General features: G+C 35.7%; 1 protein-coding gene across 1 annotated transcript; it reads right to left on the bottom strand.

Annotated features, from left to right (window-relative positions):
• Positions 1-1,742: 1,742 nt before the first annotated feature.
• Positions 1,743-25,237, bottom strand: LOC123662807 (TNF receptor-associated factor 3). The gene is made up of 10 exons (XM_045597603.1): positions 25,139-25,237; positions 9,966-10,079; positions 7,880-8,019; positions 7,375-7,588; positions 6,798-6,939; positions 5,980-6,149; positions 4,861-5,056; positions 3,821-3,936; positions 2,962-3,117; positions 1,743-2,028 (listed from the first exon to the last, which is right to left on the bottom strand). Exons 1-10 carry the CDS (start codon positions 25,235-25,237, stop codon positions 1,816-1,818), a joined length of 1,560 nt encoding a protein of 519 aa, XP_045453559.1. The 3' UTR covers positions 1,743-1,815.
• Positions 25,238-25,932: the final 695 nt, after the last annotated feature.

Here is a 25,932-nt window from a genome sequence, read left to right as displayed (position 1 = left end):
AGGCAGTGGCGTATTGTGGCCCAGACCAATAAAGTTTGCAGCCCCAGAATTTTCCATGTTTTTATATAACACTCGGTGAAATTAACAGTACCCATTATATTATTTATATTTAGTGTTATTTTTGTTGATTTTTGATTTGGTATAATTTTTTTGGTCACAATTGTTGAAACTAACATAGTTTAGGAAAAAATGTAACTACGATTTTATTACCGTGTCCGACACGGTCAGTCGGAGACGCGGGTTCGAATCCCGCTGGAGCGGTCAATTTTTGATATGATATTCAAAAAATGTTTAGAATTCCTAATGTGGGGGTAACACAAAAATAAAATCGTAGGTATTAATAATAGCATGGTGTCGTCTCCTGTCAAAGATTTTCATTGTAATATGAAACTTTGAATAGTTACGGGTCTTTGTAAAGAACTCACTATAGACGGCGCCACGGTTCGCTTAAACCGAAAATATAAATCATCATATCAAAAAATGTAACTGACAAAAATATGGACATATGTCTGAATTAAATTATTCTTATTATTATTTCGGCCGACCTTATTTTAGGCTGCCCGTTCCATAAATTTAAAATTTTCGTGATTTCTTACATCCCATGTACATGTGCTCGACTTTCGCCGCCCCTCACAGATTGCCCGAGCAATGGCTCTTTTGGCCCTGGCCTTAATGCGTTCATGTATATGGGTTTTAAGACCCTTCTTCATGGTGAAAGAGTGGGACACAAGTGGGATGATAAAGTAAATAAAACACAATTTTCGTATTAAAATATATTATATTATAACCATAAAAAAATTAAATGGTGGGTAGCATTCGTACATTTATTTTTAACCGACTTCCAAAAAATTAGGTTCTCAATTCGATTTATTTTTTTATGTATGTTACCGCGAAACTTTTGACAGGGTGGAACTATTTCGATATATTTTTTTATCGAAATGCGGTGAGTCATGTGGTCCCATTTAAATTTAATTGCAGGCAACTACTTTTTAACCGACTTCCAAAAAAGGAGGAGGTTCTCAATTCGACTGTATTTTTTTTATGTATGTTACATCAGAACTTTTGACCGTGTGGACCGATTTCGACAAATTTTTTTTTAATCGAAAGGTGGTGTGTGCCAATTGGTCTCATTTAAATTTATTTGAGATCTAACAACTAACAACACGTCGGTTCTTTACAACAATTATTAAATGATACAATATCGATTATACAATCAATATACAAGTCGATTTTATAAACTTTTTGTCATGATATGTGTGTCATAGCAATTTTAGCATTAATTTTACAAAAACAACGTAAACAGAAAAACAACGTACACAGAATTCGAATAATTCTTTGAAAAATCGAAAAAAAATTACTAATATTTTTATTTACGTATATTATTGTAGGCATACACTTAGTATTTCAATTTATATGAAATTCCCAGAATTCCTATTTAATCAGAGTGTTCTTACGTATTGTTAATGATAAATCAATTGTATTAAAGTCAATATAATTTAATGATTATCACCAGTTATTTGTATGTGTGAAGTTTATGTCCCTCCCGCCATGGTATCAAATTATTTAACAACTAATTTTAACGTTTATCTTGCTTTTTATACATAATAAACTTTGTACTATTATGTACAATATTCTCATATAATTTTCATTAAAATCGAACCAGTTTTCGGGATTGGGGTCGAGATGCTATTGTAATTGACTTCTTTGTGTTAGTTAGTTTCACATTTCAGGTTTTTTTTTTTTTCTTAATCATTGCTCCTATTTTTAAACTAGGCATGTATTTATACAGTATTGCGTAGCACTTTTAAAAATTTTCTATTGATTGACAATGATTTCGATGAACATGACATCATTCTTGATATACTCGAACTTGTCGAGACTGGTGTGCGGTATGAAGATGTACTGCCTCTTCATCTGGATGATATCCAGGGTTTCCGTGGATTTGGTTTTTTCGTCTTCGTCGTCGTAGTCGTGTCGTCTTGATGAAGATTTTCGACGAAGATCGAGGGATTTCACGATGTCCATTGCCTGTAATTTACAACAGCGATTAAAATGTGCTGTAAAGTTCACTTTAATCAAGAGGTATAAAAATATTGTTTAGTTTGCAGTTACAAAAAAAAATCGAAAATTAAAAGTAGCCTAAGTTACTCATTATATCAGCTATCTGCCAATGAAATTCCCGTCAAAATCGGTCCAGACGTTTCAAAGATTAGCCGGAACAAACAGACAGACAGACAAAAATTGTAAAAAATGTCATTTTGGTATATGTACCGTATTTATATACATATGAATTTAGTTAAAAACTGTTATTTTATATAACATGAAAATTCAATACGCATCCCAAAAAATTTCAAAAACATTATCTGTCAATTCTTCTTAGCTTCTCGTGTTTATAATGTGTAATTTGATTGATACCTCTTCAAGTCGGTCACAGCCATGGATTGTACCTGTTGCGCTGACGGTTGCGGGTTCGATCCCCGCACATGACAAACATTTGTATTGGCCATACAGGTGTTTGCCGTGGCCTGGGTGTTTGTGTAGTCCTTGTAGGTCTTCCCACCGTGCCTCGGAGAGTATGTTAAGCTGTCAGTCCCGGTTGTTATCATATGCACCTGAGAGTGATCGTTACTCATAGTAGGGAATATATCCGCCAACCTGCAGTGGAGCAGCGTGGTGGATTAAGCTCTGATCCTTCTCCTACATGGGGAAAGAGGCCTATGCCCAGTAGTGGGATATTACAGGTTGAAGCGTAACTCTTCAAGTAATTTATAATTTTTACCCACATGCATTTTATTTCATTTCATGCACTTTCTTGCTTTTTTATTTGCTCGGATATTTTAAAATTTTGGAAAATTATTAAAATTTTCAGAGATTATGTATTCTATCCTCTGGACATCTTGGTTTGTCACTGGTTAAAAAAAATGGAAAAGTGACCATTACAACAGGAGTTTTTAATCTCACCTGGCTTCTCTTAGCTGGCTGGTCTTTAAGTATGATGTTGACACTGAGGTCACAGGGCCACTCCAGCAGCGCGTCGTAAGGCCCTGACACAAGTCGCACTGTACTGGTTATGTTGCGACCCTTCCATTTGCCGATACCATTCAAATTCAACTCCCCCTATAATTTATATTATTTAATTGAGTTGTTTTACAATTTATTATTGGGTTATTGGGTCCTGTGGTCATTAGAGACTTCAAAAATAATTAAATTTTGTATATTGGTACATATAAATAATAAATGTCTCAATAATCCAGTAGTTTTAGTAATCAGTAGCATTTAAATACTGTGTCCGAAAACACAAACACGAAAGCCTGATATCTGTGTGACCTATACGAATATTTTTCACTTTTAGTATCGAATCGGTCATTACTGGCGCAGTCTATTGCAGTTACCATTGTGATAATGCGTCACCAAAGTAAATTGTAAGTTTATATATGTGCAAAATATATTTCGTTACTAATGACTGCAGAGGCTTAGCTAGCATTATCATTGAAGAAATGAAATTTAGACCAACACGAAGCTAGTTTGAAAAGTATTTAAATAAATAACTATCTCACACTTAAAAGCCTCCACCAGGATTTACTCCTGTGTGGGGGGTCTGGAAACATACACAATACACAAGCACAAACGCCCAGACCTCGGCAAACACATGTATGACATGTGCGGTGGTCGAACCCGCAACAGCCCTAAGCCAGTGTTGTGACCGTCGTTGTCTAAACTACTTGCTACTAACTTTGAAAAATCGATATAAATCACTGAATTAAATTTAAATTCCTTCAGTCTTTAAATAGCCTATTTTTTACACATAAATCCACTGTACCTTAAGCGTGTATCCGTATTTGCTTGTACGGAAAATCGGACTCGTCAGTACTGCGTCATTTTCTTTTGCTTCCTTCATCCTCGCCGAAAAGTTGTTTATTCTCCATATTAGATGACCTGCGGTTGTGTACTCAAAGTATAATATCCATTATATAATTTAAAAAAACACATATATGTTAATCATACATATAAATGTTATAAGCGTTCTAACACAAAAGCGCGATCATTATTAACAATATCGCGCTAAAATCTTATTCAAAGTAACAGACTAAAGCGCAATAGATATAAATACATGATTATTTGCGTTTATATATATAGATTTTTAACTGAATTTGCATAGGTAAACTACTGTTCTTTGATCTTATCTGAATTTGATCTGCCAAAACTCTATATACAGATCACAATCATCATAAGACGTGTTAAATAGGATGAAGGCATAATGTTCTTTTTAGGATACCTACAATTGGGAGTTTTCCTCACAGTAACGTTTAATATTCGTCTTAGGCTGCAATATAACACATCATCACTTCTTGCGATGTTTGCATTCAACTATGAAGAGCGTCTTTAGTTAGTTTGTAAGTGTCCTTAGTTTTTTTTTTCACTAGGTCGGCAAACAAGCGTACGGCTCACGGCTGATGGTAAGCGATTACCGTAGCTTATAGACGCCTGCAACACCAGAGGCATCGCAAGCGCGTTGCCGACCCAATCCCCAATCCCCCCAGGAGCTCTGGTCACCTTACTCACCAACAGGAACACAACACTGCTTGAAAACAGTATCATTTAGCTGTGATCTTCTGTAAGGTCCTACCACTCACACTTGATGAAAATTATTTCCACCGATGGTTTAAATATTTATGAACTATTGGTAAACCACACTTGCTTAACTATTGGTGAACCAGCTCATTTAATCCCATATATGTAAATACTGTCCTATAATTACTGATAATATAGTTTTTAATCTACGTTTCTCATGTCTCAATTCACGATACCTCTTCGTGAAATAAGTCCATCGAATGGTTATCTATTAATTTTGGAAATTACCATCGTCACCGCCAAACTCAGGGCTGTCTAAAGTGACCCTAGTCTGGAAGTCAGCCAGCTCTGAGCGTATCTTGTGGTAGGACTTGGTGAGCGCGCGCAGGTCGCGACTGATGAGGTCCATCTTGGAGGCGTGTTCCGCTGCTTCGGCTCGAACGTCTGCTGTCGCTACTTCTAGCACTGCGAGACGATCTATTGCCTGAAAAGATGTTTCTTTTTTTTATTGCAGATCAAAATACAACTTGTTACTAAACGAGCGTCCTTCCGTTTAGGCCCATAACGATACGTGGAGGGATACAATAGCCGAAATTATACGTGAAAAAAGTGAAGCAGTAGTAAGTACAGCTTTACTTATTATTGATTACTACGTACTTTAAAATCGACAAATTTGAGAAAAAAATTGTGACAGGACATGGAAAAATTGGCTATAAATAATCGACTTACTGTAAAACTCAGGTGACTCGGCCATTGACACGATAATATTGTGCACTTGTGTACGTTACACACGATGGTAATTTTATAAATAACACTTATTTAATATTTTAACTTTATTATTTTTATTAAAGCACTGTTTGTTTTATTCTGCCAACGACTTCGTCCGCGTGACACAGTTTCTTTGAGCTAACTGGGGAATTTTGAAACATTCTTCATTGGTGCTCCGCTCCTATTGGTCTTGATGATATATAGCCTATAGCCTTCGCGATAAATGGGCTATCTAACACTGAAAGAATTTAAAATCAGACCAATAGTTCCTAAGATTAGCGCGTTGAAACAAACAAATAAATTGCATATTTAGTTTATAATATCGATTCTGATATCGCAGTTAAAATGGAAGGACGCCCGTTTAGTAATACATTGTGTAATGCATTTGTATCATGCATTTCCACAGGCTATTTCTCCATGTAGGTTAAACATCAAAAGCATATTCCAAGTTTAAATAAAAAGTTAAGTTATGGGGGTTTTCAAGCGTCGAGTGTATGGGCATCTTTTTCCTAAAGGCCGGCAACGCACCTGCAACTCCTCTTATGTTGCAGATGTCCATGAGCGACGGTAGCCGTTTAACATCAGATGCTTCGTCTGCTCGTTTGCCCCCATTCTTATTATTAAAAAAAATGTAGTAACCGGTCGTTCTCCAGTCTCGTTCTGCAGCTGCACCCTCAACGCCGCCAGCTGCGCCAGGTGTACAGAAGACCTGCGCGCCTCCAGTAACTCTGTCTCCAGCATAGCGCGGCTCTCTGCGTTCCTCTCTCTTTCTTCTTCTACCGTCTGCTTGAGATACTCTATGACTTCCTCTAAAAGTAGAATGATCTAGTATTCTGATACAAAATACTAAATTGGAATAATTTATTTTGTTGTCAAATTGTCTCTTCCTAAACCAAAAAATTTAAACTTAATTCTAGACTTTCTTTTACCTTAAAACTATTGTATCTTACAAATGCATTTTTTTTGCTTTGTAATATAACTATAAATTAAATAAAGTTTAACTAAAATAACACAGTTCCAATACCACCTTGGAACTTATAAAGCCGATCGATGCCGGGATTTATCCAACAGCTGGCTTTGAAATACACAGGTCGAAGACGGGCAGCAGCGTTTTCGAATTGACAAAGCCAACTGCGGTCACCAATCCGCCTGCCCAGCGTGGTGACTATGGGCAAAACACATGAGTTCGCGTCATAGAGTCATGAGTCGCACATCGCGTCGCGTCGGGCGCGAACTTGTGGAAGCCCATGTCCAGCAGTGGACCGAGATAGGTTGAAGTGAAGTGAAATAAAGATTAATCTAGACGTTTCCATTTAAATCTTTAATTTTTTATAACACATCTATAAAATAATAAATATAAATTTTGATTTAGCTTAAAAGTATTCAACACAAATTTTAACGAAACTGACCAGCTACTTTTTGTATCTTAGATTAAGTTTTAAGGCTTTAGCACTTACCGAGACTTTTAATTGTTCGAATCCTATTATCGTGCTGCGTCAACGCTTGCTCCAGGAGTTCCCTCTCATTTTGCTCGTGAACCAGACTGCTGACAGCACTTTCAAGTCGCATAACTGTGTTCAGCTGCTGGCTTTGAAGCTCCTGGAGTATGATACATGCCATTGAGGTTGTTAGATCGATACTGTATACGTATTTTGTAGCTTTTGGAAAAGTACATTTTTAATACAGACCTAGGATAGGTTACTAAATCAATGAAAATTTTAACGTTTCTATAAAAGTACGTTTTACATAGATATTGCCAATAAACTAAAGGTACATCGCGCAATGCAGCGTCAGTGAAAGAAGAAATTTGTTACAAATTAAAAGTTTGAAGGCTATGAAGTAGGTAGGGGTCGAAAAAGATGCTTGCCTTCAAGAAGAAACAAGAAAAACATCCCAAAAAGCAACTAATTTCTGAACAGTTTTAGAGAATCAATCAGAAACTCCTCTTTTCAAAAAAGGAATTGTTCACTCAGCAGAACAATATCATCTAGCAACGTCTTCTGTACCAGTGTATAGTATAGACAGTCTTATTACCTGTAAAGCCAATTGAACATTAGCTAAATCATGTTTGAACTGGGCAGCCCAGTTGGAAGACCGTTCAGACTCGTCGTCTACCGCCGCGCGTAGGGATACAATGGTTGACAGGAAGTGTTGGGATCTCTCCTCAACTAACACGAGCTTAGAGCGGAGATTCTCAAGTTCAGTGGCCTGGAGATCGCGGTGGCTGGTTTCCTCTGATAGTATTAATCTGTAAAACGAGTTATATCACTATATGTATTTTTTATTTCACTTTAAAATATTGCTACAAATAGTTATTAATATTTTTAGGTGTCTTTTAATATACTATCCAAATGAAACGTATGCGCGGACGGAGGAGTATGAAATTTCACATACTTATAGTTTATATAGAGGAGTGCAGAATGCTAATATTATTTTAAAGTTATGCAATAAAAAAATACATTCAATTTTACATTAATTCTTATAATTTGTGAGATTTTCTATTATTCTATATTCTATAAAAATTCGTATAATAACTTACTTAATAGACGCTAATTCTTTTTCAAGATACGAAACACAATCTTCTAGAGGGACGTTCCTCGGGTTCCAGGTGTGGTTGATGACGACGGGCGGCGCAGGGTCAGACACTCTCACGTGACTTGGAGAGGAGACGTTACGTGCCTGGAATATTATTTTACACCTATTACTAGCCAATTGAAGGCTTTAATTATAATTTAATATAACATTTGATTTTGTCTTACACGACATACAGCAACAACTAAACATAGTATGGTATCCAATGCAAATTAAAGAGTTTGTTTTAGATTACTAAGTGTTGCAAGCATACATAGGCTACGCCAACCCTTTAGCAACAGGATAACTGAGGTAGGGTATAGCAGGAATTTCCTGCTCAAAATCTGGATCAGCCCGACTGGGGTAGTACCTCGACCTTACAGAAGATCACAGCTAAATAATACAGTACTGTTTTCAAGCAGTATTGTGTTCCTGTTGGTGAGTAAGGTGTCCAGAGCTCCTGGGGGAATTGGGGATTGGGTCGGAACGCGCTTGCGATGCTTCTAGTGTTGCAGGCGTCTATAAGCTACAGTAATCTCTTTCCATCAGGTGAGCCGTACGCTTGTGTGCCGACTAAGTGATATAAAAAAAAAAAAAACAAAAAAAAAACAGGTAAGTCGTACCACGTGCGCTTGTCTAGTGTTGCAAAACTATTAGATATAGTTATTTAACACAACACGTACTTGTTCTTATTTTGAAGTTATTTTTACAGCACTAGGTCGGTAAACAAGCGTGCAGCCCACCTGATAGTAAGCAAGTACCGTAGCCACGTACGTACGTAAGCAAGTACCGTACACGCCTGCAACACCAGAAGCATCGCAAGCGCGTTGCCAATCCTATCCCCAATTGGCTCCAGGAGCTCTGTCCACCGTACTCACCACAGGAATACAACGCTATTCAAGAACAGTGTTGAGCTGTGATATTTTCGTTAATTGACTGCTCCAGATTTTGAGCAGGATATCCTGCTATCCTCAATAAAAATATTCTAAAAGTGATAATGCAAGATTTCATATTAATTAGCATAAGCTGTGGCGTCTAGCGCTCGACCACTGAACTACTCGAAAGTTATATAATTTAAATTTTGACAAAGATCTTAACATACTTTTACTGTTATTAGGAAGACATATAGTTTAGTATAAGTACCTAAAAATTTGTTTTTGCTAGCAAACGAAAAAAACCGACTTAAATTACATCGACAAGTAATACAGCGTAAGTAGACGAAAAAAAATTACAAGGAACTAGTCGTCAGTACGATTTTCGAAGGTTACCCTCGATTTCTCTGGGATTCCATCTCTAATGCTGGTTTCCTTATCATGTTACCACCCTTGGGATATCTCCTATCTAACGAAAAAAGAATCATCAAAATCGGTTCATAAACGACGAAGTTATCCGCGAACACACATAAAAAACATATATACGGTCGAATTGAGAAACATCCTCCTTTTTTGATGTCGGTTAAAATAAATTTAATTAACATACATTTACGGGTCAAGTCTTCGCTTAATAATGGCACAAATATTGACATAATATATATGTATGTGTCATTCCGGAGTAGAACAGTAGTAGGGAGTTATGCTCCAATCTAATACTATTAAACGAGCGATTCTTGTGTATATATATATATATATATATTCATCGACTCTAACGGCTCTAACGATTTTTATAAAATTTAGTATATAGGAGGTTTCGGGGGAGATAAATCCATCTAGCTAGGATTCATTTTCTACTATAGTTTAAAAATCTTATATTAAATTATTAATTAATTAATTTAAAAGTCCTAATAAAAGACATAACAAAAAAGTATCCTGAGTTGTGACTTTGTTGCACCGACGGTGCGATATATATATATTAAGTTTCCTTCAGCCGAATTGAGTAATCTCCTCCTTTTTTGAAGTCGGTTAGAAAAGATTCCATCCAAACCGGCAGCGAATCATTTTAACTCTCTCTTCTACTACTAATCCTTCACGATTTACTAAAAATACCGAGCTGAGCCCGGTCACCCAGGTACTATTTCTTAATGGGAGTAGTCTAGTGAAGCTTAGTTAAAAATCTACCTTTTCCATCTGTGGACACTCGTTGACGTGTGTCTCCCTGTGCTTCCGCTGTATCCACGCGCCGCAGCGCAGAGGACACTGCTCCAATATACTGCCACATTGCTTCAGGTGACTCTGTTGACGAATTATCGTGCTCTAATTCACCACTTTAAAAATAATAACGTTGATAATTTTTGACAGTTATTTTTTTAATAGACGGCGTAACATTTTACATTATTTAATTTATTTAGGCATGATTTAGGTTATCTTTGAGAATTGAAAAATGTTTTAGAATGTGGATTATTTTCTAATTCGCATTTAGATATGCAACTATTGGTGATAACAAATCACTTCATCGCAGTCCACTGCTGGATATAAGCATCCACAAGTACGCGCCAAAAATGGCGTGAACTCATGTGTGTTGCCCATAGTCACCACGCTGGGTAGGCGGGCTGGTGATCGCAGGGCTAGCTTTGTCGCACCGGAGACGATAACAAATAGGATTGACGAACAGGTCAGTTGTCAGCGAATAAACTTAAAATAAAATAGTAAATGAATACCACAGAAGTTGTGTATGATCATTGATGGCGCATTTTTATATATATCGTTCATAATATAAAACAAACGAGTGTGCTTTAGACCACACGACTGAAGGAAAACTTCTGCACAATAGTCCTGCACTATGTCTTAGATAAACGAAACGTAACTGGCTATGAGAGAAAGAGAGAAAGAAAATGTGCTCGCACCTCTCTCTTGCTCTGTTCGCTTCGCCCAATCACACTTTTCAAGTCAAGTTCGTCAAGTTCGTCAAGCGTGCGTAAAAAAGCTTTACTTCCAAGCTTTTATAATAAAATCCAATGTAGGTGTAACTCAATAACTTTAGGGATATTTTAATCAAGAAACCCAAGAATTTCGTGATTGAATTTTGTGATTCATATGTTTTGATTTTTATAAAAAATAAGTACATATGATGATTTATTGTAGGTGTTGTTTTTTTCCTTTTTGTCACTGGAGAGGAAAACGCAAATAATGTTTTCCAAATTATACCTAAAAAAATATTAGGTAAACTACTAAACCTATACTATAATATTGTAAAGCTGATGAGTTTGTTCGGTTGAACGCGCTAATCACAGAAACTACTAATTGGAATAAAAATTGTTACAACACTATATAGGCTAGTCCTGAAATAAATATATTATTATTATAAAAAAAAATGTTTGTGCTATTGGAGACTAAAGACAGTATATCACGGTGTTAAGGCAGGGAAAACGGAAAAAAAATATTTCCTTTGATATCATGGAGTAATAACTACGAAAATAGAAAATTTATTATTTGATATGACCAGAGCTCCTGGGGGGGGGGGGGGATTGGGTCGGCAACGCGCTTGCGATGCTTCTGGTGTTGCAGGCGTCTATAAGCTACGGTAATCGCTTACCATCAGGTGAGCCGTACGCTTGTTTGCCGACCTAGTGATATTAAAAAAAAATGTAAATTTTTGCGGGTTGGCGGGTATATGTATCTGTACCCAACTTTGAGTAATAATAACAAGGCCAGCGTCACGTTAGGCCAGCAGGCCATAAGTGTATATATAAGGTAACTAGGACATAAGTGTACATATACGGTAACTAGTATATAAGTGTAAATATAAACTTAGATAATAAAACTGACAGTAGGAATACAAAAAATATATAACATATAGTAATTAATATATATAGAAGTAAATTTAGTATAACTTTAAATTTTTGGTCGGTGGACTCACGTAGGATTAGAGATACTAAGTCTAGTTTAATTAGTCCTCTAAGTTGCATGTGTAAGTACCAAGTTATCGAAACTAACAAACTAATATTGGAATAATAAAAGCACGGGCATTATGAGCCCGTGGATATATATTGTTAAAAAAAAAAAAAAAACTTTGAGTAACGATCGCTATCAGGTGTATGTGATAACAACCGAGACTGACAGCTTGACGTGCTCTTTGAGGCACGGTGGGGAGACCCAGATTGACAGACATCAGAACCGGAAAGAAATGTTTGTATAGACAAATATCCATCCCGAGTGAGAATCGAACCCGCCATTGTGTAGGTACTAACACGACACATGCAACATACAGAGCGCTTGTTGGAGAATCTTGTTATTGTAAAATGACAAGAAATAAATTTTTGATTTTGAATTAAGACCGCTTGTCACAATAGTTTTAAAGTATGTGTGTAAGCTATTAAGTATATAAGCTTAACGTAAACTGGATATCTGATATATAGGTTCAATAGTCTTTAAATAGTTATCCGAAAATCACAAATAAGGATAACAAACAACATTTTTACGTTATACATTTCTACTCGTGTCAACATTTTTTCTAAATATTAATCGAAATATTCAAATATCTTAAAATATATATTAATACGCTAAGGTTTGCCTCCATTTTTAGACACACACTCACACTTCAGCCTCTCGCAGTCCACTGCTGGACATAGGCCTCCCCAAGTTCTCGCCAAACATCCCGGTCTTCCGCAATCCTCATCCAGCCTACACCGGCAATCTTACGTAGATCGTCGTTCCAATGGGCCGGAGGACGTCCCACACTGCGTTTGCCAAGACGCGGTCTCCACTCTAGGACCCGTCTACTCCAACGGCCATCGGTCCTGCGACACAGATGACCAGCCCACTGCCACTTCAACTTTCTAATTCTGTGGGCTATGTAGGTTACTTTCGTTCTATCGCGTATAGTCTCATTTCTAATCCTGTCTTTGAGAGAGACCCCAAGCATAGCCCGTTCCATTGCACGTTGAGCGGCTTTAAACTTGTGGACCAGTCCCTTCGTCAGTGTCCACGTCTCGGCTCCGTATGTTAACACAGGCAGGACGCATTGCTCGAAAACTTTTGTCTTCAAGCATTGCGGAATCTTCGAATTCCCTTTTTAGACAAAACCTCACAATTACTTCTCATAAATTATATACCTACGCGCAGTGGAGCAGCCTGGTGGATTAAGCTCCGACCCTTCTCCTGCACGAAGAAAGCTATGCCCAGCAGTGGGATGTTACAAGCTGAATCAATAATTTTTCTGATATATAACCTTTTCGTATTAATAATCTTATTGTTAGATTGAAGTTATGTACATTGAAAGGAGTAATATATAACATAGTACTATTATATATAGAACATAGTACTATTTCCAAGATGGCGCTTAAAGCTCCACCTGAATCTCTGAGAATATTGCGATATTATGCTCAAAAAGTGACCCTATACCATATAAAATATTAGATATTAAATGTAGAGAGAAATTGAACAAATAAAAACTGTCTTTTTTACTTGCCTTAAGATATAAATGCCATTTTTCTTAAACATGTAATTATAGCATTAATTTAGTTTTTAATTATTATTTTTAATTTATATATTTGAAATTTTGTGTATTATTAATTTATTATAATTAAAATACATGTCTATTATTTAATAAAAATCAAATCAATTATTTTGTTTTCGTTCAAATATCCAAATTCATTCAAGCTAAACAACAACTAGCTAGCTTGATTCATATTGACTTGTAATTTCTGATCTTATTAAGATTGCCGAATGAAAATCGCTAATTTCTTATTTTTGATCTTTGATTATATAAATAATAAGCTTAGCTTCTAACGATAATTAAAATTTTGATTTGTAGGATGACGATTCGAAGGTGCTTTTGAAGCACATTTGATTAAGTTATTTTGATTTTTGATAGTGGTCAGTTTTGCCGTTTGAGTGTTAAATAGTAACAAAGGTATCGGATTCTCTTGTTCTCGATGTTTTAAGGCAAATTTTAATTACAAATCTATTCTTATTTTGGTTTACTAAAAATATAAATGTTGCATAAGCTTTATTGAAATAGTTTGTAATAAAATTCTGACTGAAATAAACTAATCCAAAGCTAAGTAGATTATTGACTGGATAGATTATTGATTAAATATTTTCTAACGTGATTAATATTATAAATGCGAAAGTTTAGAGCGATGTACGTTTGCTATTCAAACACGCTTGACGGATAAATTAATCTGGACGATATTTATTTGGCACAAAGATATTATATATAGCCTGAAATAAGTTTATAGATGTAAGGTTCCCGTAAGGTATATATCTTTTTCTATTTCAAGGTTTTATATACGTGACTTTTGTGCTTAGTAGTGTTTTAGAGGTAAAAATGTCACAGATTACTTTTCATGTCCAAAAAATGCACGGCTTAATACATGGGCGTATACTCCAGGGCAAAAAGGGCCATGGCCCGGGGTGGCATTCCGCGAGGGCGGTGCAAGCCAAGCATGCGTACTAGGGATGTGAAAAATTAAACAATTTTGGAATGGATAACGAAAATAAATGATCGGCCGAAAAATTTCACCGAAAATAATGAATTATTGATAATACATCCCTAACACATGCTGCTTTTACCTTTTTCCCTTAATTTATGGGGTCGCAAATTAAAATGTCCCGTAGCGCTGAAAAACTGCACTGGTTTAACAATTTTACAACATTTTTTATTATAGCGCACGACTTGTTCAACAGTTAGTTGTATATTTTGATACTGTCTAAATAAAATCTTGATCAATTCTATAAAATTATTTTGGCTACGTTTTTTATGAATAGATACTATGTTGGTATTTTTATCGTTCCTATCAAATGGATAGTTTTGCAAACCTTCGAATTGTTATATAGTATTTTATTAGTGGCAACATTATTGTCTCTTGCTTTTCCGTCGTCCATGATGTCGCGTCGACCGCTCCGCATATTAAATATAATTTAGCCTGTTTGTCTTATAATTCATTAAAGTATAATTAAATCAAGCCTATGTTCTCATTGCCACGCCCAACCATCTAACATGGTGTCAGAGTGGTTCTAGTCAAGAGACTCGAACTTCTACAAACCGTTATTCAAGTCGCCATATGCCACGATTCGTCCACTAAGGTGAGAAATATAATTTTATCATTGGTTTCGTCGAGCCTAAAATGTCTGAAAAATCAGAAAAACACCACTCTCACCTAGGGGCCATGGGAGGTCTTCTCCAGCCGCTTAATATACATTCTAATAACATGCCATTAGAATGGAAAAATTGGCTCACTCAACTTAAAATATATCTTCGCGCCAACATGCTAGAAGATAGTAAGGATAACAGGAAAGTGGCTATTCTGTTGCATCACATAGGCAGAGATGCCTTGAATATATTCTATTCATTTGGCCTTGACATCGACACTGTCACTTTCGATGAGCTAATCCAGAAATTTGAAAAACATTTCTTGCCGCAAATCAACGTCACAATTGAGCGCCATAAGCTATTCAACAGGCGACAAGGAGATGACGAGTCGATTGAACAATATATTACAGACCTTAAAAACATAGCCAGTCAGTGTGAACTCAAAAATCAAGATGACTTACTGCGTGATATCTTTAGTTGGAATCTTAATGCCAATAACCAGTTCATAAAAGAAAGAATCCTTCAAGATAAGCCACAGACACTAGATAAAGCAATAGAAATAGCGAAACACCAGGAAGCTTCTAGGATACAAGCTAAGATGTTGGAGAGTACACCTACGGCTACCATTAGTGAAGTTAGTAGAAGACAAAGGACACAACAGGCATCCAGGTCAAGACAAATATCTAAAACAAGACATACATCCCAGCCGAGACAAGAGAGTCAACCAAGACAATCCTCACGGAGCAGACAACCAGAGCACAAGCAATACGGAAATAAGGACACTTGTAGTCGTTGTGGTCAAGTCCACCGCTATAGATGTCCAGCCAACGGAGTCCAATGCAAAATATGCAAGAAGTACAACCATTTTGCAGTCATGTGCAGATCGAGCAAGACTGTCCGCGCAGTAACTCAAGATAATATAAACCCTGAATCCAATGACGACTTGTATTTTATAGGAACATTGAAGTGTGAAGAACAGGATGACAAGTGGATGGCAGATGTTGTTATTAATAGTGAAGTTATTTCTTTTATGTTAGACACAGGGGCAGACACAAATATAATTTCATTCAACACTTTCACTAAACTTAACTTACACACAAAAGACATTAAACCAAGTTCACACAAGCTTTTAACATTCAGTGGTCATATACTACCCACAGTAGGTCAATGCCCTATCAACATTTCATACAAAAAAAAGAATTACTTAGAAAACTTTCACATAGTAGACTTAAACTGTCAAAATACACTTGGTAGAAAAACATGCAAAACATTAAACCTAGTCAAAAAAGTAAATACTGTCCGCTTTTCTCCTACGACTCAGTCTAACCCACAGGACATTATTGAAAAAAATAGAGACCTCTTTGAAGGTCTAGGCTGTATCCGTGATTTAGAGGTTAACCTTACTTTGAAACCTGATACAACTCCTTCAGTCGACGTGTGCAGACGTGTGCCTCTACAGCTACAAAATCCTCTAAAAGAAGAGCTATTATCATTAGAAAAAAGTGGTGTGATAAAACGAGTCGAAGAACCAACCGAATGGGTAAGTTCAATTGTATTAACTACTAAAAAGAATAAAAAATTACGTCTATGTATAGACCCTCGTAAACTAAACCAGGCTATCATGAGACCACACTATCAGTTCCCATCTATTGACGAGATCAAGTCTGATCTTGCTGGTGCCAAATATTTCAGCACACTCGATGCTAATAAAGGTTTCTGGATGGTTAAGCTTAGTGAAAAGTCTTCTAAATTGTGTACATTCATTACACCTTATGGTCGATATAGGTACACACGTTTACCATTTGGTATAAATGCAGCACCTGAAATATTCCATAGTGAGATGGTAAAAAGATTTGGAGATCTTCCAGGAGTTAAGATCATGATGGACGACTTCCTAGTGTATGGTAAAGATCTCTCAGAGCATAATGAACGTCTACAAAAAGTCTTACAGAGAGCACGAGAAATCAATCTCAGGTTTAACAAAGAAAAGTCTATCATTTGTCAAACAAAAGTAAGATACCTAGGTCATGTGTTTAGTAGTGAAGGAATAAGTGTCGACGACACCAAAGTCGAAGCTATATGTAAAATGCCAAGACCACAGTCAGTCACCGAGCTTCAGAGATTTCTAGGCATGATTAACTATTTAGGTTCTTTCATAAAAAATTTATCGCAGGAAACAAGTGAATTAAGAAAATTATTGAAAAAAGATACTACCTGGTACTGGTCAGAACAGCATGAATACGAATTTAGTAACTTAAAGAAAATTATTAGCTCAGCACCGGTCTTAACTTACTATGACCCCAATAAACTTTTACTTTTATCTGTTGATGCATCCAAAGACGCCCTGGGAGCAGTCTTGTCACATGGCAGTCAGCCAATAGCCTATGCTTCTGCATCTCTTACAAAGTGCCAACAAAACTACAGCCAAATTGAGAAGGAACTATTAGCAGTTCTCTTTGGCTGCACTAAATTTCATCACTACATATATGGTAGACAGGTAACTGTGGAAACTGACCACAAACCTCTCATTACACTATACAAAAAAGCATTATACGACATTCCCCCTAGACTTCAAAGAATAATGCTCAGACTACAGCCATATGATTTACTGGTAGTATACAAACCAGGTAAATACTTATACATAGCTGATACCTTGTCACGAGCAGCCTTGCCTGATAATACACTCACAGACCTAGAAAAAGATATAGACTTACACATCAACTTAGTAATGTCAACTTTGTCAGTAAGTCCAAATAAGCTTAAAGAAATAGAAGAAGCTACAATTAAAGATCAAACTCTTAGTCAGATTATCAACTTTTGTCAAAATGGTTGGCCAGAACACAAAAAGTCAGTCAGTCAGTCAGTAAAACCATTCTTTTCTTACAAAGATGAAATTCATGTCATTAATAACATAGTCTTTAAGTCAGATAGCATTATTATTCCAGAGACATTGAGAGAAAATATCTTGAAAATCATTCATGAAGGTCACCAAGGCATAAATAGTTGTATTAGATTAGCAAAAAATAAAGTTTTTTGGCCAAACATTAATTTAGATATTGAAAAATACATAAACCAATGTAATATTTGTCTTACTTACCAGAGAAATAATTCTAAAGAACCTATAATTCATCATGACTATAAACTAATTCCTTGGTATAAAATAGGTATAGATCTCTTTGATTTTGATAACAGTAAATACCTATTAGTAGTAGATTACTTTTCTAAATATATTGAAATTGCATTGTTACAGTCAGGATCAAATTCTAATATTGTTATTACACATCTTAAATCAATATTTGCTAGACATGGCATTCCGTCAATACTTGTATCAGACAATGGCCCACCTTTCAACAGTCAAGAATTTAGAAACTTTACATTACAATGGGATATTGAGCATGTCACATCTAGTCCATATTTAAACAGGTCAAATGGTATGGCAGAAAGATCAGTAGGTATTATAAAGAATATATTAAAGAAATGTAAATCTGACAAAACAGACCCATACTTAGCATTACTTACTTATAGAAATACACCTAAAGCAACAGGTTATTCACCTACACAATTGTGCATGAATAGGAGTCTACGTACACGACTTCCAGTTACAGACTATCACCTAAAATTAGACACTGATAACACTAATAAAATTAAAAATATTATTGAAACACAAAAATCAAAATCTAGAATTTATTATAATAAACACACAAGACAACTTAAACCACTAAATATTGGAGACAAAGTGTACTATAAAAAGGTACCAACAAGTACATGGACACCAGGTATTATATCTCAGTTAGGTCCACAGCCTCGTAGTTACATTATCCAGTCACCCGAAGGAACCTTCCGTCGTAACAGACAACACATCCTAAAACCAAAACAATCAGTATCCGTCTCAGTTCCTTCCAATCCAATTACCAGTTCAAATTCACCACCAATGTCTTCTTCTTCCTCCAGTCCAGTTCACCAACCTGAAACAGAAACGAACACTGATCAACACAACACTAATACTACAACAAACATTAAATACTCTTCATATGGTCGCCCTATTATTAAACCCCGTCGATATTGTCAATAAAATAATTTTATTGTAAATCTATTTATAAGATTATAAGTTAAGATATATCTCTAAGAAATGTCACTTGTCATTACTTGTCACAACCAAATGTCACTTTAAATTGTGTATATGTTATTGTAAAATCATAGACAAAAAATTGTACTTACGATATGTTCCATTTCATGTAACTTGCAAACATTGTAAAACATTGTTTTTTTTAATTTTGAAAAGAGAGGTGTTATATAGTATTTTATTAGTGGCAACATTATTGTCTCTTGCTTTTCCGTCGTCCATGATGTCGCGTCGACCGCTCCGCATATTAAATATAATTTAGCCTGTTTGTCTTATAATTCATTAAAGTATAATTAAATCAAGCCTATGTTCTCATTGCCACGCCCAACCATCTAACACGAATAATCTTGAGATCAGATAAATGAGTGATTTGAAGAATTCTTTTATCAGTTACATTTTATCTTTGTTATTTTGGTGATATGTATTGTAAGTAGCAAAAATATATTTATAAAGAACATGTGCGTCTTATTATTATTATTTTTTTTATAATGCTCTGAGTTTTTTTTATGATGATTAAAATTTATACTTTTTGTATTTATAGCAATATAATCAAGAGGAAAGTTTTGAGTTTTGTCCGTTTGTAAAGGAAAAACCCTCTTAAACATAAGGTAGCCCAGGAAGTATCCTGCTCAAAATCTGGAGCAGCCCGACTGGGGTACCTCGACCTTACAGAAGATCACAGCTAACTAATAGTGCTTTCAGTGCTATTTTCCTGCGATAAGTAAGGTAACCAGGCCTTTGGGAGGGGGTGGGGTGGGGTAAGGTCGGCATGCTACCGATGCTTCTGGTGCTATAGGAGTTTATAAGCTACGATAATCGCTAAACATCAGATAAGCTGTACGCTTGCTTGTCGTTAACCTATAACCTTTTGAAAAAAAAACTCAAAAGCTACTAGGCTCATTTTAGAAATTCTTTTCAATGTTTTATACGTTATGACTGAGTAACTTAGTTTAATAGGTTAATAGGCTTAATAGGTTAAAATAGAACAGCCAAAGTGAGCAAAGCCAAGGATAGAACACTAGTAAAATATCCAACAAAATCAAAAACAGCTCTTATTTATGGTAAAAATGATTTACGTATTTTTTTTATTATAATTTTTTTCCTTATAAAGAGATATTTTGATAATGACCTTTTAGTCCAGGTACATTAAACAGCAGGAAACATTTTCAACAGGAAAATGTTTAAAGAAACACTAAACAGCTTTTCAACAGGAAAATGTTGCAACTAATATTCTTTGATCGCATATTATTTTCAGGGTTCCGTTACAATTGCAGAGCCAATAGAATCCTTAGGCCTTCCCCTCTACTTCCTTTTTTTTCGTTTACGCAATTTCTTAAAAGTTCGTTTGTTTATTTACTAATTTTAAGCAAGTGTTCATTTTAAGTTAACTTATAAATAAGGTACATGTGTACATGATAACATCCGCGACTGACGGCTTAACGTGCTCTCCGAGGCACGATGGGGAGACCTCACTAGAACTGCACAAACACCCAGACCACGGCAAACACCTGTATGGCCAATACAAATGTTTGTCATGTGCGGGGATCGAACCCGCAACGGCCAGCGCAACAGGTACAATCCATGGCTGTGACCGCTGTTACATGTTACACATTAACCAAAAAATTAACATCATTGATCATAAACATTTTTAATATCATATCAAAAATCGACCGTTCCAACGGGGACCGAACCTGCATCTCCGACTGAAGATCAAAGCTGAATAATACTGCTTTCAAGCAGTATTGTGTTCCTGTTAGTAAGGTGACCAGAGCTCCTGGGGAGCGTTTGGGGATAGGGTCGGCAACGCGCTTGCGATGCTTCTGGTGTTGCAGGTGTCGTCTATAGGCTACGGTAATCACTTACCATCAGGTGAGCGTGAGTGTCAGAAGTAAAACTTCTTTGGCAAACTAATTGAAAATAAACCTAATTAAAAAAACGAATTGAAAAACAAAAAGCCAACATCACGCGGTGTTCCCAGGCGGTAACCCATCCAAATACTGACCGCGTCCGACGTTGCTTAACTTCGGTGATCAGACAAGATTCGGTATATGGACGCTTAAAAACTCGTGACGCGTGATGCCGTGACGCGTGACGCCGTGACGCGTTTGATCTGTGAAAATTTTAGCCCTTGTGCGCCTAAAGAAGTTTCACTTCAAAAAAGATTAGGGCGATGATAACAAACAAAAATACATATATGTAAGTTAAAATATTTACAAAAGTGACCATTCGTGAGGTGAACTTATTACTACTGATTTTTCGATAAATTTCGAACGAGTACAAATAAGATTTATTTCCTACTCGCACTTGACAACTTTTTTATCGATATTTTTATAATTATTATTATTAATTATAAGCGGGTTTCACAATTTACCTTACGTGCGTGTAATAAATTGGGTCTTTAATACTTTAAATATTACGTATGAAATTAATAATAATATAATTATAATTATTATTTTTATAATTATATTTTTATATTCTTATTTGTATATATAAGTCTAGTACACTCATAATTTAACTCTTATGTCTTTATAAAAAAATTGTGTTTTGCTTGCAAATGAAAAAAATAACAGTTTTTATTTACACCGACAAAACAATATAACGACTATTACGAAAATTATTCAATTCGAATATAACGATTCATTGATGGGCTTAATAATAAAATAAAAATAAGGGATGACTTAACAAGTACTCGTCAGATGATCAAGAGATCAAATTTAAAGTAACCCCAGGACATCCGTTAGCTTTCGAATAAAAAAGAATCACAAAGATCCAGTAAAAAGTTATGAGGTATATATAATACAGGGTAGTGAAGGTTAAGATAGTTATTTTAAGTCGGTTAATCGATACTAATAAATCGAGAGCCTGTTTTTTTGTTCCATTATACTAAAAAAACAACTGAACCGATCGGAATAATACTTATACCATAAGATGCGGCGTGTTTCGGAGAAGGTTTTAGTATATGATATGTTGGTGATTACTTATCGGGTAAGAAAATATCGCTGGAGAGCTCGCTAGTATGTTATAAATAATCGGTAGGGCAGCAATAGTATGCCTTTTAAAAGAATTTTAAGCTAGTTACAAATTACGCTGATAAAAGGACGTTCAAACTAAAACTAATATAATGTGGATTTCCACGTTTTTCAACACCTCAAGGCCAAGTTGATGCAAAGATGTAAAATATTGTGAGACAAAAACGTTATTTCGATAAATTCTAAAAGTATAGTATTTTATTTTCATATTGATTTCGTAAAAACCCTGAGATTTTCTGTTATAATTCTCTCCTCAGTTCTCTTCCTCCATTTTAACTTTTAGTCGACGACACTTGATGTGAATACAGTTTGTCCAACAGTAATTCATTGTTAAAATTAAATCAATTAATCGTAGTTTTGTATTGGCGTAACTTACCTAAGTAGCAATTGATTTTAAATTTTGTCTCTATTACTAATAAATACTTCGAACGAGAATCGAATCCTACCTCAAACCGAACCTTCTTACATCGAACCTACGTTTAGGCAACTACATATGCTATCACTATTATTTTTATATTTAAAAATGTTGAACAAAATGTTTCATTGAAAACGCTTATCTCAGTAGATATGTGATTTGAAAAATTCTTCATCCATTAGGTAATCCGCTTAGTAAGGATAAAAACCTATGCGTTTATATTTATTATCAAGAAAAATAAATAGAAATATTAATAAGTTTATTGACATAATGTTATGGAGAATCGTAATCTGTCACGTTGTCCCACACAATAAAACGGGACTTTATGCCCTTTTCGCTCGATATCAATAAATAGTAACAGGTAGGGACTTGAAATATTCTCAAAATACTTAACTGTTTATTTAATTTAATAATAAATGATAAAATTTAAATAAAAAAACATTTAGACAAAAAAAAAATTGTCTAAATATTTTACCTAGTCAATGGTACGGAACCCTTCGTGCGCGAGTCCGACTCGCACTTGACCATTTTTTTATTATAAGCATTGATTTTACACTAAAGAATTTTCAATATTTCAATCCTATGTTACATACGTTTATATTACGTAGGTAGGAACGATGCAACTCTATTTTATTTCGAATTCTCCTGAATCTAAAGATTGTTTGGATTAAATTTCTACTTACCAATAAGACCTCCTTCTTAGGATTTATATGTTAAAATTATAATCTGTATTTCTTAAAATAGTATAAACCCGAGTCTCTTCTATCCGTTGAATATACGAGCGTTAAATTAAGTTTTATCAATTCAAAATGTATAATTATGATAAAACGGAAATTTTCAGCGTGACAGACGAAAATAATTAAACATAAAAAAACAAAAACTCTAAAACAACTCCGACAATTTTAATAATGATTCAGTTTTAAAATTGTAGTACCAAAAACAACAAAAAAGCCTTAAGAAATATAGAATTATGACATAACATAACAACACACTTTGTCGTACACCAATACAGAAATAATACATATCAGATTGATTTTGACAAAGTATCATAACGTACAAAGGGCGGCCTTATCGCTGAAAAGCGATCTCTTCCAGACAATCGAGGCGCAAAGGAGATGGTAATGTGTCGAAAATTATGACATTTCCAATTAAAGCCAATGGAAAAAATGGAACGAGCAAAAACGTAGAGGAAAAGTATCACAATTAATAATTATTACCCAAATCCTACTGTACCGGAAAATACGAATGAGGCAAAAAGATGAGATGGAGGCAAAAAAAAAATGAGGTGAATGAGTCAAAAAATTAAACTTATAAAGATTTTCATATATCTACGAGTCCATGGCACATTTAATTTGATTTACATTCGTAGTTTTAGGCAGGTTTTACGGCATTAAAGGATATAGCCACTCCCTCTCTTCCCGTGGGTGTCATAAGAGGCGACTAAGGGATAACACAGTTCCACTACTTTACTTACTTTTTACCTTGGAACTTAAAAAGCCGACCGATGGCGGGGTAACCATCCAACTACTGGCTTTGTAATACATAGGCCGAAGACGGGCAGCAGCGTCTTCGGTGCGACAAAGCCAACCCTACGGTTACCAACCCGCCTGCCCAGCGTGGTGACTATGGGCAAAACACATGAGTTCACGCTATTTTTCGCGCGAACTTGTATAGGCCAATGTCCAGAAGTGGACTGCGAAGGCTGATGTGATTTGTGTTGTATTTCTTATGTTAAAAATTACATATATTTTATTTTATTTTTAATTTATGTTATTAGGATAGCTTACAGCTTATACATATACTATAAATAATACAGAATAGAAATCAGAAAAGGCTAATAACAAGTTACCACATATATAATTTAAGAAAAAACGCAGTGTGGGACGACTTCCAGCCCGCTGGACCAACGATCTACGTAAGATTGCCGGTGTAGGCTGGATGGGGATTGCGGAAAACCGGGATGTCTAGCGCGAACTTGGGGAGGCCTATGTCCACCAGTAGACTGCAATAGGCTGAACTCTAACTAACATATATAATCCTTACACCCTACTGATGGCCTACCCTAGGGGCGTTACATTGATATATTTATTGTAATATTTAGTAAAGCCGAGGATATAATAGAAAGGTAATATGTACGGAGACATTAGTATCTAGGGTTAAATAAATATTGACTATGTTAAGGTTGCTGTGTAACACTGGGCACATTATTTAAGTTTGTAATGTACTTATTGTTAAGGTGTTTTAATTGATTTACGTTTCAACCTTTAATATCCCACTACTGGGCATAGGCCTCTTTCCCCGTGTAGGAGAAGGATCAGAGCTTAATCCACCACGCTGCTCCAATGCGGGTTGGCGGATATATTCCCTACTATGAGTAAAGATCGCTATCAGGTGTACATGATAACAACCGGGACCGACGGCTTAACGTGCTCTCCGAGGCACGGTGGGGAGACCCACAAGGACTGCAAAAACACCCAGACCACGGCAAACACTTGTATGGCCAATACAAATGTTTGTCATGTGCGGGGATCGAACCCACACATCGTGGATTAAGTTCTGATCCTTCTCCTACATAGGGAAAGAGGCATATGCCCATGAGTGGGGTATTACAGGCTGAAGCGTTCATTTCACCATCAAAAACTTCCGCCTTCGTATTATGAGTATGTGTGGATGGAAAAAAAATCAACAAACCTGCAGTTTCCCCATCTCGAACATATCATTGCAGAAGTAACAAGGGCTATCCTTAGCCCTGACTCCATCCCCACCCGCTTCCACGCTCTTCAAGCTCATTTTATTACCAATTTTAACAAGCACACATCGGCACCGAGTTAAAAACGCAATGAAGTCACTGACACATCTTCAAACACTACACACTGATAGGCAAACAATGAACAATTGAATATTACTAAAGATTATAAAGCTAAATTCAACTAAAAGTTTTCGTTTACAGTATCCTAAGTTCCAGTTATAAGTATCCTAAGTCACTAAAGAATCCTTTAAATAATCATTTAATCCAGATAAAAGGATTTATAATGGTTTTGAAGCAATAGTCTCGCAGTTACTGGCAATGTGGTGCGACGCCCATCCATTCGCTAATGAGTCAGTCCTTATCACAGACACCTGATATGATATGCCGTGATAACGTTTCAGTACGCAGTATACTCTTTTATTGTTTGTAGGTCAAGGCTTCCATGGTAAATATTTGGGGAATTATGTGAATTACATTTTTCAAGATTACGTATGGTGTTATTGGATGTTATGGTAAACGCAAAAAACTGTCACTTAGTCCATGTCATTTATTATATATTGTATGTATATTTAATTAACTAGCGTGGAATTTAACAAAAAAGTTATTATTCAGTTCGCAAAGTTATAAAATAAATAGATTTTTAAAATTAAAGTAGCCTAAGTTACTCCTTATTACATCAGCTATCTGCCAGTGAAAGTCGCATCGAAATCAGCTCAGCCGTTTCAAAGATTAGCCG

Source organism: Melitaea cinxia, chromosome 19, assembly GCF_905220565.1.
Source record: "Melitaea cinxia chromosome 19, ilMelCinx1.1, whole genome shotgun sequence".
Lineage (NCBI taxonomy): Eukaryota > Metazoa > Arthropoda > Insecta > Lepidoptera > Nymphalidae > Melitaea > Melitaea cinxia.
This window is presented reverse-complemented; position numbering and strand designations above follow the sequence as displayed.